Source organism: Capra hircus, chromosome 11, assembly GCF_001704415.2.
Source record: "Capra hircus breed San Clemente chromosome 11, ASM170441v1, whole genome shotgun sequence".
Lineage (NCBI taxonomy): Eukaryota > Metazoa > Chordata > Mammalia > Artiodactyla > Bovidae > Capra > Capra hircus.
In genome coordinates, this window is record NC_030818.1 from 11,301,758 (window position 1) to 11,315,679 (window position 13,922).

General features: G+C 51.5%; 1 protein-coding gene across 2 annotated transcripts in view; it reads left to right on the plus strand.

Annotated features, from left to right (window-relative positions):
* SFXN5 (sideroflexin 5) overlaps positions 1 to 13,922 on the plus strand; it is a 128,203-nt gene that overhangs the window by 57,252 nt on the left and 57,029 nt on the right. For both annotated transcript variants that reach the window (XM_013967507.2, XM_013967506.2), the window contains exons 7-9: positions 6,724 to 6,777; positions 7,775 to 7,831; positions 9,172 to 9,237. In XM_013967507.2, coding sequence (XP_013822961.2) covers positions 6,724 to 6,777; positions 7,775 to 7,831; positions 9,172 to 9,237 — 177 coding nt within the window. The remainder of the gene's footprint in view (positions 1 to 6,723; positions 6,778 to 7,774; positions 7,832 to 9,171; positions 9,238 to 13,922) is intronic.

Genomic DNA, 13,922 nt, shown 5'->3' on the forward strand with positions numbered 1-13,922 from the left:
AGGAGCATCCCGTCAGTGAATTCAGAGGTCTCAGGTTACTTCCAAACCTGACATTTTCTTTGGACTTGAGGAGCCCTATCTACTCTGAACCCTCTCATTTTAATGCTGCAGATTATTGTGTAGACTTAGAAACCCCACTTCTGCAAAAGTGCTGGTATAAGTCACATCCTGTCTGTGGGGAGGACGGGTGGACCACGGAGGGTTTACTTACGTGAGGATTTGGCTGAGTCTCAGGGCCTTTCTCACGTCTCCCAACCCTCTTCATCCCAGACTCCACTTTTTCACACATTTCAATCCCAACCCCAATTTTCTTCCTGGCCATTGTGATCAGACACCAAAATGGCTGGTGTCTGGTTTGCTTCTGACTGCAGCTCTGGCTTAGTTTATACCATCCAAGAGGTGGGGTTCAGTTACACTGGAATGGACCAGTCAGGGACAAACATTCATTTGACAAAAGATATTTTCTTGAAATGGTTGGGCTGCTTTAAATAGCAGCACCCCTAATGCGCCTGAGTGTTACTTTTTGGACCATTAGCTATAGAAATCAGAAGATGGAGACAAAGTCGAAGGAAAAAGCAGGCAAATTGTTGAGTACTGGAGCCCATGCAAGGTCTTTTGAAAATGAAGAGGAATATTTTAGAACTGAGTGCATCAGTGTGGAGGAAAAGCGTGTGATGCTAAAGGACTGTTGCTTTGCCGGCGAGGACTCCCAGGTATTTGAGAAGTGAATGTTATGTGGTCTCATCCCTCTGAAGCATCTGGAAGCTCTCAAGGAAGACAGATTTTAAACATATATTTACTACTAAGATAAATACTGCAAAGAAGGCAGGCAGGGTGCTGAGAGAGCTAGTGACGGAGACCCCACGTCCCCTTGAGGGCTGGCGGGGGCTTCCTGGAGGAGGTGACAACTGACCGGAAAGCCAGAGGTGAGGAGGGACTAGCCAAATGAAGATGGGGTGGAGGGTGGCAGGACTAATATTTCTGCCGTTTTCCTGCCAAGCAAGACGATTCTGTACCTATAGTCTTCCCCTGACTTAAATTTCACCACTCAGTCGTTTAGACACACACCCTGCTTCCCCTTTGAATTTTTTTTATACTTTTAAAGTTTTCTTTTTCTTATCACTTGAATCACTTTCATATGAGTGCCAGCCCAAGGGGTGGGAGGCTGCTCAATTCTGAGTCCCAATATCACAGTGGCTAGAACTGTGGCCCTTTCCTTATTCTATCCTGAGATGAGGCTCAGTTACAAACTTCCCTTCTTTCTGGACCAGCCAGGGTGGTCCCAGAACTGGGCCAATGGTCACCAGTTGGAGTCGGTTGACAAGCTGGGCTGCTCAGGAAACAGCATCACGAGGGAAGACATTAGTAGTGGTACAGGTGCACTAGTAGAGATACCGAATTTTGCCCAGGAAGGACAGCATATTCACTATATGAAGTAATCCCTATACCAGTCAGCTATTGCTACTATAGTGCTGTGTAACAAACATCCGCAACATTGCAGCAGCAGCCATAGCATTCATTCTTAGGGATCTGCAGTTACCCGGGAGTTTGGCTGGTCTAGACTGGGCTTGATTGAGGCAGTTTTGCTTCTCACTACAGGTCTGGGGTCAACTGGGAGTCAGCTCAACCAGGCTGGACTCTGCTCCTCACATCTTATCCTCCTTCAATGAATGAGAACACTGGTCAGGGCATGTCACCTCTTGGCAATGTTAGGAGCACAGAGGGCCAGCATAAATAAGGTCTCTGAGGCCTGGGCTTCGAACTGGCACACTGCTACTTCCTCCCACATGCCACTGGCCAAAGCAATACCAAGAGCATGGAAACAAATTCCTCCCCTGGCACGGGTGTGCAGGGACCAAACTCAATCTGCCCCCTCTTCAAAGGCCAACAGCCTCATGCAATCAGACTTTAATGAAAGGAGTAAGACAGAGATGGATGACGGTGATCATTGTCACAATCCATCATAGATCTTTTCCCTGGCCAAGAATGAGTTAATGTCCTTAATAATGAGCTAGCAATGTTCTTCAAGTGTGTGCTGAGTGCTTTGGGGAACATCAGAGAGAAAAGCCCTGATTCTACCACCAGGAGTTCACTACCCTTTGTGGACTAAATGTTGCTCAATTGTGTAATGTGGACTGTGAAGGTCAGAGACATGAGAGAACAGCAAAGACTGGAAAAGAATGAGATAGAAGGAGAGGACCGATACTAACACCGTGCCCAATTCTTGCCATGCCTCACTTCTTCTTCTGGTCATTCAGAGACGTACCAGGACCGTCCCCATTTAACAGATGCAAAAACAGAGGCACAAAGACCTCAAGTTACTTGTGTGTGGTCACACAGCCAGTACATTTAAGAACCAGAGCTGGAGTCCAGCTCCTCCCACCGCCAGAGTCTGAGCACTGGTCACGAGGGCCTGTGGCCGGCCACCCAAGGGGAAGAGGAAGCAAAGGCAGACAGATGTGCAGAGAGGACAGCTGCCAGGGGGCGGGAGCCATGGAGGGGACCCCAGTCGTGTTATGAACTATAAATGAGAGCAAAGATAGGATGTGCGATTTGGCCGAGGTCCTGCGACAAGATAGGGTGCAGGCTGGGAATTCTGGCTGTCGGCTCTCCTTCATGTTCCCTGGTCGCAGCCGCTTTCTGGGCTCTCTACCCGCTGGGCGGCCACGCTGAAGCATCTCCGTCTTGGAAGAGGTGCCATCCACTGGCATTGAAGCCGGCGGACTGGCTCCCTCTCTCTATTCATCTCTTTCCTCCTTTCCCCTGCCGTGTTCTGGAAAGGGCAGCGTGAGGGAATGTGGGCAGGTTGCACCAGAGATATACATCTGAGAACTGAAGGAACATTTATTTTTAATTTAGACTTAAAAAGAAAAAAGGAAGTTATAAAATATCTGCTCTTGCTCCTGGGATTGTGCAGATGGTGCTGCGTGTTGCCTAATAGGGAGCGGGGCTGGCACCGCGTGCTTGCGGCCCCACCAGCCACTGTAGGAACCTGGAAGGCGGGTCCTGGTTCCTCTTGCCTCAGCCTCAGATGGCTCCCTTGCGTCCTCTTTGGCCAGTGTGGCATGGTGTTCCGCTGCCTTCTCACCTCACCCTCCCTGGACTCCCATCTGCCGATTGCCTGAACCTCCTCCAATGAAGCTCATCTCTCAGCTGTTCCTGCTCCCAGGAGCACACACGTGCACACCTCAGCTCCAGCCTACCACCTCCTTTGGCAGATAACCAGACCTCTCTTTTCCTCAACTCCTGCTTGGATGTGAGAACTTATCAGTTTTACACACATCCAAATACCTGTTTAAACCATCTAGTCATTTCCATGCCCAGGAGTTATAGAAGACACCCCCATACATTTTCCTATTTGGCCTTTGTGTTTGCTGTGGTTCGATGCTGTATATTCAACTCTTCTGGTAGTCTCCTCCGGAAGCTGATGGAGCTCAGTGCATAGAAGATGCTCGAAAATGGGCGTATAATGTGACTTTTCCTTTGTACTCAGGCAGTTGAGCTAGAGAAGGAAGCCTTAGAGAGGTGGGGCTCCCAAGCCAGAAATCAAGAGACCTGACTCTTTCTCTAGCTTGCTTTGAAGCCTCTGGCACATCACTGAATTTGCCTAAGCCTCAGTTGCCCCATTTGTAGAATATAGAAAGTAATCTTTATTTTGTTTGGACCCCAAAGTTATAATAAAGATCTTGAAGGTGACATAAGGAAAAATGCTTAGTGAAATCAATCGATTAATTCATTTCTTTAAGAAAGTGTGCCAAGGCACAGGTGCCCAGCCTGTGCAGGAGTTTGGGACAGGAGTCTGGTCATATTGGCCAACCAGATGAAAAACTCACTGGTTACACTGTGTGTGTGTGTGTGCATTGTATAGACTGGGTACTAATTTGCTTTAGTTTAGGGCTATAGTTTGTTCTGAAAAATAACTCAATATCATGTAAAAAAGGCATGCCATAAAAAACAAGTAAGTTGAAAATGAGACAAAAGGAAAGTTAGAGAAGAAAAGAAAAAATAAAGGTATAAGTCCAGTTTCACACAGGACACAGGCAGTGTGGTCTGTCTCCTTGGCAGATGTGGGTTGTCGAGACCCAGGCTGGACATCTTGACAGTCAGTGCAAAGAGGGACACAGTTGGATGCCCTGTGTCTATAAGACAGATGCAAACCAGGTGTTCAGAAGTATAAATTTCTGGTCCTGAAACCAGAAAATTTCCGCCAAGAGGATTCATAAAGGGGACCGATGTAATGGACAGTGAGTGTCCTGGACAACAGCTGTCTGGTAAATACAGTGAGTCTCATGGGCCACATCTTATGATGGTCCTGGTGACCCAAGCGCAGTTCAGGGGGTGCAAAGGGAACTGAGGGGGAGAATGCAGTGTAGTTCATAACTCACCTGTGTTATGTAAACCAGTGGGTTAAGGGAATGTGTTTCCCAGCGTGGAAAATAGCTTTTATTTCCTTGGGCTTCAGGAGGCAGGCAGACATACACATATGTACATGTACATCCCAGTGCAGGAGAAAGCACACACACTCACTCACACACACACAAACACACACACACACACACACACATATGCATACCACACACTCATGGGCTCACCTGTCTGCCCAGCTTTGGCCTCTCTAGGCTCAGCTTCCTCGCTGTGGTCTGGCTCCTGACTAGGGCCCTAGGAGGAGATCCTGGGTCCCCTGGGGTTCCTTCTTGGCAGGACTGGTGGGAAAATTCCCTTTTACAGACAATGGAACCATCTGTATTGGCTTCATACCTACTACTTGGACTCTGGGAATAGAATTTAAGTGGAGATTGGAACTCCAAGGTCAACCTCTTCATCCTGCAGGGGTGAAAGCTAGAACCCCAAAGGGGCAAGTCTTCTGCTGGAGACCACACAGGAATAGAGCCAAAGCTGAGACCCCAGGTCCCTGATTCTCACTCCAGCACCCTAAACTGTCATTGTGGAGAAAAATCTAGTTGGGATCTTACCTAGGGGAGAAAAATATCATAAGATAATCCTTCACTGGTGCTGTGGAATGGCTTTACATTATATAATTTTATTCAAACTGATATGGGCCAATAAATATAAATGTGTATGCATGTTCACTGTTTTAAAACATTTTAATGTTTAAAACATGATTTACTAATGCTGCTAAGGATGTCTAGAATTTGATTTACTGCATAGAATTGAATGTTTATACTTGTTCCTTACAGAAATTCTTGCCAAAGAGCCATTTTATCTACAGGAATAATAAATAAGTCAATATGTGGATGGCTGTGCACATTTTTCCCATATGCAGCAGCACTTGGTAGATGTTATTTTGCACACAAGCACTCAAAAGGTAAATCTGACAGACACACATGAATCCTTGAAGTCTAAGATTTGGTCAGTGTCAAGATCAGGCAATTAATCTGGACATAAACCTAAAGAATAAAGTCACTGGGTCTAGGTCTTAGGTGATATTTGGGCTTTGGGAATAATGGGTCCACACTTCCGTAACCAGACTTGGTCGTATGTGTGTTTTTATTCATTCATTCACACATTCAACAAATACTTATTAGACATTTATGTTTCATTCAGCAGCCTAAATATAGTATAGGTTTTGCTTCATGGGGGCCCAGAGATAATATATGAATTTCCCTACTTGTGTTGGTAAAACACTTAAGGCCTTTAAATATGGAGCTTCCCAGGCGGACCAGTGGTAAAGAATCTGCCTGCCAATGCAGGAGATGTGGGTTCGATCCCTGAGTTGGGAAGATCCCCTGTAGGAGGAAATGGCAACCCCCTCAAGTATTCTTGCCTAGAAAATTCCATGGACAGAGGAGTTTGGTGGGATACAGTCGATGGGGTCGCAAAGAGTCAGACACGACTGGGCACACACCCTTTCAGTTCAGTTCAGTCGCTCAGTCGTGTCCAACCGAGTTGACTCTCAGTCGACTCTTTGCGACCCCATGAATCGCAGCACGCCAGGCCTCCCTGTCCATCACCAACTCCTGGAGTTCACTCAGACTCACGTCCATTGAGTCAGTGACACCATCCAGCCATCTCATCCTCGGTCGTCCCCTTCTCCTCCTGCCCCCAATCCCTCCCAGCATCAGAGTCTTTTCCAATGAGTCAACTCTTCACATGAGGTGGCTAAAGTATTGGAGTTTCAGCTTCAGCATCAGTCCTTCCAATGAACACCCAGGACTGATCTCCTTTAAAGCCTTTGAAATGAATATTATTGAGTCCTCACAGAGATCCTGTTGGGCAGCTAGGGTGTGAAGAAGCCAGGTTAGCTGGGTGGAAGTAAAGGGGCTTGTTTTGTATGTTCCTTTGTCTTTATTGTTCCCCTGGACACCGGTTATGAAAATACGCATAAAAGAATTGATGTGTTGATAAAAAGAATACAGAAATACTCCAGAAGAATGTGAGGAAGTACTCACCAGCCGGGACGTCTACGTGCTGTGCTATAGATTTTTCTGATGCTTGGAGATATGTATATGTATGTGTATTTGTGTGTATGATATATATGGTGAGGTTTTTTCCCTTTATAAAAATGGGATTATGCTGTCATATAATTCTGCAACCATGGTTTCTTCATTGTATGTCAACTCCCTTTGGGCCCTGGTTTGTACAGATCGTACACATCAGTTTGTACAGATCCAGCTCACTTTTGTTCGTGACTGTGTCATTTTTCTTAGCAAAAGTGTAGGGGGTTTCTTCTGCCTTCTTCAGCCTTTTCTTTCTCTCTCATAGGTTGTTGGCCTTCTCTTGCCCAATCAGACATTGGCGTCGACTGTCTTCTGGCAGGTAACAGTTTCCCTGTGCACAGAAGGCTCCCGGGAGGGCACCCGAAAAGTGCTGGTTAGAGCACCCTGTTCCAGTGTCACCTCTGTCTAGTCCCCTTGTGGAAAGTCGCCCCCCTTCTGACTCCTCCCCAACCCAGAAGCTGCTGGGAGACACCCCAAGACTTCAGTCCTGCTGAGCAGGTCCCAGCAGCCCTTGGGCCGGAGGGGATGAGGGCTGGCTTCACCTGGACGCTTGTTCCATGGCCAGTGACCTTGAGGCCCTCCACCTCATTTTGACATCAGCCTCATCCAAATCTATGGGGGAGGTAATCCACCCTCAACCCTACGGTCATGAGGTGGGTGAAAGAGCATCGCGGCCCCTGGTCTCTGCCCTTGGAGGCAGTCTGGGTTGTGGCTGTCTCAAAACAGCAGCTCTGTGTGTGTCTGTGTAAGGAAAGCAGGACAGGAAGAAAAACCTGTCAGTCTTCAGGAGAAAATGTCAGAGTCTTCCTGAAGGGGGAAAAACCTCCTAACAGTGTCCGTGTCTAGGCTCTGCAGGCTGTGCGGGACACCGGGCTGGAGTATTCTGAAAGGGGCCCAGGGCTGCCAGCCGCTCCAGGGCCCTTCTGGAGTGGTGTCCACCTTCGGTCCAGTCATCAGTATGAAAAGGAAGATGCAACAGAGGCAGTGGGCCCATCTGGGGCGGTGGACCCTAGAATTCTGGGAGAGGGGGCCGGGCCTGGTCTGAGAGGGACAGCTGGGCACGATGGGCCAGTGTCTTGGTTTGCCAGGAACTGAGGGGTCTCCCAGGACTGGGGCCTTTCGGCGCTGAAACCTGCATCGTCCTGGCAAATCAGGATGGCTGGTCGCACTACCTTGGGGGGTGGATGGAGCCACCATGAGTGGAGACCCGTGTCTTTCTGGAGGACTGTGGCCTCCCAGGTTCACACCTAGCTTCCAGGGAGGTGACCACACCTCTCCTGACTTCTCCTCCCCCGTCCCTTCCCCTTGCCTTTCAGTGGCTGAACCAGAGCCACAACGCCTGTGTCAACTATGCGAACCGCAACGCCACCAAGGTGAGCATGGCAGACCATCGCCTGGCGGCGGGCTGCAGGCAGGTTGGCCCCTCCTCTCTGCCATGTGGCATGCCTCCATCAGGGCTGCTCCTCGGGGTTTTACTGCCAGCCCTTCGGGAGGGGCCCCACCAGGGAGGGGCTATTCACCTGGCATGATGGAGGCCTATCACGTGGGAGTGTGGTGGGGAAGGCAAAAGGGATAAGCCCCGCTGGTTTCTGAACATTTCTGGGGCAACCCTTGGATCAGGACAGCATCAGCCACGTGAGGATGAATTCCTCTAAATCTGCCTCCAAGTTTGCCTGGAAGCGGCCCCGGTGCCCCAAGATCACTGGCTGCAAAGCTTTATAAAGGGTCGCCTGTGAGGGTGAGGGGTCTGAAAGGACTGGCTTGTCCCCCTAAAGTGCCCTGCACTCCTGGGATGAGCTCACAGCAGAGGCCCAGTCACCCTTCTCTTGGCGAGGAAGGGCTGGGCTCCTGGACTTTGCTGGCAAGGCTTTCTCTCTGATATCAGTGCCCCCACACTTCCGTCCAAAGGCAGCAGAGGAGAGGGGAAGTCTAGGTCCCCTTGGGGGCTGTCAGTCTGGGGAGGAGAGGGTCTGGGCACTCACAGCCTTGGTGGGGAGTGACAGGGGAATCATGGGCTGGGATGAACGGTACAACTTCTGGGCCTGATACTCCGGGCACCTCGCCACCTTCTCCCATCTAAACCTTTGGCCCACGTCTCTCTCAGATGCTCCACACCTGGACAGCTCTGCTTGGCTGGCTCCCATTCACCTTAAACCAAACATCTCTAGAATTGCGGTCGTAGGTCCTCAGCTCTTGCTTAATTTTGTGTGTCACAACCTGGGGTCCACTTTCCCACAGAAATATGGAGCAACAGCCTCCTACTGGCCTGAAGACCTGCTTGGTTGACGAGGCCCGTGAGAGCCAGTCAGGCTGTGGCCACCTCGACACTGCCATTTCCACTGAGAAAGGACTCTGGGTGCCAAACAGCCCATTTGCAACATTTAGCTTTCCTGACTGGATCTGCTTGCCCCAGCCATAAGTGGCCTATTTTGGCCCTTGCTGTTTTCTACTTCCAGCCAAATGTCTGCCAAGGACTTTTCTAGAATAGAAAGCAGAAGAGCATTGGGCCCTTTGGCGTCTCACTGGACATAGCTGCCCCGTGTTTCCATGTGCGGAGCTGTGCTGAGGGAGGCGTGGATCCCTTTGGCTCCCAGAGGCCTTCCTTTCCTCCTGCCCCTCAGGCTACTGGGCGGGAATGTCCCTCGTGGCTGAGGCCATTTGCAAGGATGGGAGCTTTGGGCACCCTGGGGTCCTGAAATTCTGTATCTTTCAGCCTTCACCTGCATCCAAGTTCATCCAGGGCTACCTGGGAGCCGTCATCAGCGCCGTCTCCATTGCTGTGAGTAGCTCCCACCTGTTGCTCTGTGGCTGTGCCCCCAGCACCTCGGGCCAGACCTTGTCTGAGGGTCAGGGCTGGGCAAGCAGTGTGGGAGGCAGAGGTGTCTGTTTAGGGCTGTCAGGCAGAGAAAAGTGGAGCATAGGTAGAGAAGTGATGCTTTTGTAGAGGGAGAGCACAGGCTGGTGCTCCAAGTTCGGGAGAACAGGAGGGGAGGGGAGGCAGTGCCCGCAGGCCTTGTGAAGGGCTCACAGGCCTGCCGGGGCAGGAAGCCTGCTCTAGGGGGATGCATGCTTACTGGCTGCCTTCCTCAGAGGAAGCTCGGCAGTGTGACTGCTGCAGCAGTGAAGGGCCTCACAGTCCAGCCCCAGGACTGGCCCAGGTGTCAGCTCCCCTTTAGTGTGGCTGCTGCAGCAGTGAAGGGCCTCGCAGTCCAGCCCCAGGATTGGCCCAGGTATCAGCTCCCCTTTAGTCTTTGCCTGTGTTCCCTGGGTCCCCTCTTGGTGGCCTTGGTCATGTGGTCACGCGTCCAAGCCCTCCTGGAGTTCTGTGAATTCCTCTAGACAGGGGCAATAGACTCATTTGGAATCCCACAGGGCTTTGAGAATACAGCAGCTAGTAAGCAGGGAAGGTTTGTAGACTGACTATGTGAGACCGACCATCTGCCCAGTTGAAGGCAGAGGGCAGGTGACCCAGGAGGGGGTTGAGCCAGAGCCAGAGTGAAGACCAGGCTCCCGAGACCTTGGCATGTTCACCCCACCCCTGCGCCTGTCTTTGGTCCTCTCTCCATCCTGGCTGCTGGTCTCCCATAGCCCACTCCAGAGGGTAAGAGTCACTTTACAACTTGATTATTTTATTCATTACCCAATAAGTACAGGTAGTTGGCAAGAAACATAATCAGAAAATGCAAAATTAAAAACATTTACACTTAATAAAAATTCGCATATACTCATCTTTTTGTAAAACCCACCTTCTCATCTTTCCCATTGGAGAAGGCAGTGGCACCCCTCTCCAGTACTCCTGCCTGGAACATCACACGGATGGAGGAGCCTGGTAGGCTGCAGTCCATGGGGTCACTAAGAGTCGCACACGATTGAGTGACTTCACTTTCACTTTTCACTTTCCTGCATTGGAGAAGGAAATGGCAACCCACTCCAGTGTTCTTGCCTGGAGAATCCCAGGGATGGGGAAGCCTGGTGGGCTGCCATCTGTGGGGTCACACAGAGTTGGACACGACTGAAGCGACTTAGCAGCAGCCGCAGCAGCATCTTTCCCATGTCTTTAAATAAATATGGTGGTTCACACCTGTGTATTGACCCACTGGTATGGGTGATACCCGTATGGTATGGGTGATACCCGTATGGTATGGTGGTGATACCACATACCACCACTTATTTCACCGTTCTCCAAAACAGGGCTTTGTGGCTGTACTGATATGGCCTCATTTACTCTGTTCCCACGTGGACCAGGTTCACTTCCAAATACCTGTTAGGAGGGAGGGGGCATCCCCATTTCATGCCCAAGATCCCTCTCCTTTCCTTATGTCTCACCCAAGCATGAAGCCAGAATTGCCAGATCTATTTATATCACTCAAGAGGCTGCTAACCCACCCTGGTGGTCCTGCAACCCAGCATGAGACTTCATACCTTTGAGGGTCATGATAATTGGGATCTCTGATTCTGGGGGTTGCTGGTCAGGGTCAGGGGACCTTGTGAGAGAGGAGAAGGGGCTCCGTCACCTTCCTCCTGCTCCTTATGACACGAGGGGCCCATAGCTATGCCTGTTTCAGTGGCTTGAAAATCCCAAGTTCCTTCTTTGAGATGTAAGGGGATGTAAGGGGAGGTGGGGAGGAGCCAGGAGGAGGAAGCCGCACAGGGCGTGGCCTTGGCTGGGATGGGCTGTAGTGCAAAGGGCTCACTGTCCTGGGGGACATGCCTCTCCAGCAGGCCTGGGGCTGCAGGGACGGGGACATGGCTTCCTCCCAGGGCTCCGGGCTCTCTGCACCCCCAGTCCTCACTGTCCCACCCTTGCAGTCCTCAGTCATTCCATCCCAACTTTGCAGGGCTGGATTCAGCCCAGATTGTGGGGGGAGGGTTCTGACGCTTAAGCTGCAGAGTTCCTGGGGACTTAAGGCCCTCCAGGCTTGCAGAGCCAGGGTCTTACTCACAGGGGATGGGGCCTCGTGCTGGGCTCTCACAACCCCCAGGGGGTGTACCTGTGCTGGGGACACCCTCCTCCCCCTCCCCTCCTAGCTGCAGAGCCCCTGGAGGAGGTGTTCCCTGACTATGCCAGCCCCAAGTCCTAGAAACTTCTGTCTTTCTCGTACACTCGCTCAGTTACGCCCCGTGTCCTGCCCTCTCATTGTTCTGCTGGATTTCACACTTACCAGGGACAGGGACAGGCCCCGTGCCTTCTCCCCCACAGAGTGGGGTGCGGAGCAGTGCTCCGTGAACACTTGTTATTAGGTTGCTGATCGAAGGTTGGCTTCGGAGGCCCCTCTGTGCTCCACCCGCCAGCGGCTTGTCCCCCAGCCTGACGTCTGCGCACAGTGAGGGTCTAACTCCGGCAGATGGAGTGGAGTTTCTGACTTGGAAAATTTGCAGCTTGCTTGCTTTTCTTTTGTGTGTGTAAATCATGAAACCTCCAAAGAAAGAGGCTTTATTTTATTTTCCTTTCCCCTTGTTCTTTGGAAGCCCAGGCCTCGCGGCCTCATTAACTGATTTCTGCTTCAATTAATGACAAATCCACCCCTCTCCCTCCTGCCCCAGGGTGAGCCTGTTAGGAGGAGATGACCTGCAAACAAGTGTCACGGCCCCAGTGGTTGGCCCAGTTCTGGCATTAATTAAAGTGAGTCCTACAAGCAGGCGGCATGGATGAGGGCTGACAAGCCAAGGAGAGATCCCAGAGACTGAGGACCTGCTGAGTCAAGGCCAGGCCCTGTGAGTCCAGCCCTCTCTCCGGACCTGGGAGAGCCCGTTTCCCCTCTCAGAAGAGCCCCTGACCTTGGACAGCAGCCCCAAGAATCAGTCCCCTCTGTGCACTCCCTAACTGCAGTCTCCTCCTGGTGGCAGGACCACCAGTGGGAGGTTAGCAGCCTTTTGGTGAACCCTCTAAATAGATCTGGCAATGTCTGTCTTCTTACTCGGGAATGAAAAAGAAATTTCGTCTTAAGTTATTTTTGAAATCTAGCAGTTTGCTGTCTTTTAACAAAGGAAGTTCTGTCAGTGCTTGCTGTGCTTTGGTTCGGGTGTTCGTGTTGAGCGTTTCTGTGGTCACCCCCGCTGAGTCCTGGCTACCGGAGGGAGACTCGGTCATTCCCTTCAGGAGCGCAAGAGTTCCAGGCGCTTCGCCAGTGCTGGGGGATGGCACAGACCCATGTGACCTTCAAGGTGCTGCGAGGGGAAGAAGCTGAGGATACTCTGTAGTGTCACCATGATTATGATAAAAGTGATTCGGTGGGAAGGACACAGGGGAGTGCCCCCAGTTCACACAGGGCTGACTCATAAGACAGACTGCAGAGGCGAGGGCAGGGCTGGGTGCTCCAGAAAGAGGGCACAGCACCCAGAGGGGCACCAGGGGAAGGAGAGCAGGACAGATTCCAGAAGCGGGTGGGGGTGGGGCAGCAGGGGCCAGCCGTGAATCACCATGCGTGCCTTGTCAGTCATGAGGACAGCCCTGCCAGGAACCCCTGCCTGGGCTCAGGGGCCTGGAGGCATCGCAGAGGGTGTGGACAGAAGAGGGTCGCAGGGGAAGTTGTGAGCGGTTGGCAGGGCCAGTAGATGGACCACCTGTCTGGACATGGGGTCCTGGTTAAGAGTGGACTTGGGGCCAGAGAGGGCACAGGGCTAAAGGCTCACGTGAACATTCAGGAGCTGGATGGCAGAGCAGAGGATGAGCGTTGCTTCATGCCTGATCCTCAGACACTTCACCTTCAGCTGGGTCTTCACTGGACAAAGGCTTTCCCTGTTGGAGAAGTGCTGACCTCTGTTCCTAAAGGGCCTGGGCCCTGGAGGGTCCCTTCTGTATAGGATACAGTGGTTGTCTGTTAACCTAGTCAGTGGACACAAGGAGGTATCCCAGGGGCTGCCTGGGCTGAGCTCCACCCCTCCCAGTTCCCATTGCTTACTGGAGCTCTGTGTCCCCGTGATAGTCAGACTGGCAAGTAATCATAGTGGGTAATACTTACGGAGTGCCTTCAACTTGCTAGGCATCTCCTAAGGCACAACCTAAGCTACACCCTGGACCACGGAGGACACCACTCGCTCAAGCGCAGAACGAGTCAGGTGTAGTCTTGCAGAACACCCAGAAACCAAGTATGCAGGTGGGTAGAGTGCAACCCCTTGTTACACTTGAAGAGCCCCTCAAAAGTTTTGTTGCAGTCCCCTCTGGTCTCAGAGCACCTGGGAGAGACTTGTCTACCAGGGGGCAGGGTAAGAGTTCCTCCAGTGGGGAGCCAACAGCACAGCCTGACTTTTCTAGCCACCCTACACCACAGGGAAGCAGGAAGAAAGAAGTGGCTTTGTGCCAGTAAAGTAGTGTCTGTCCTTGACTTCGCTTCTGTGCCTCAGTCTTTATCAGCGTCTTCAGCAGGAGCCCTCTGTGGTCCAGGGTGTAGATCAGAGTGTCCTCACAGTCCAGGGTGTAGCTCCAGGTGTCCTCATGGCCCAGGGTATAGGTCAGGGTGTGCT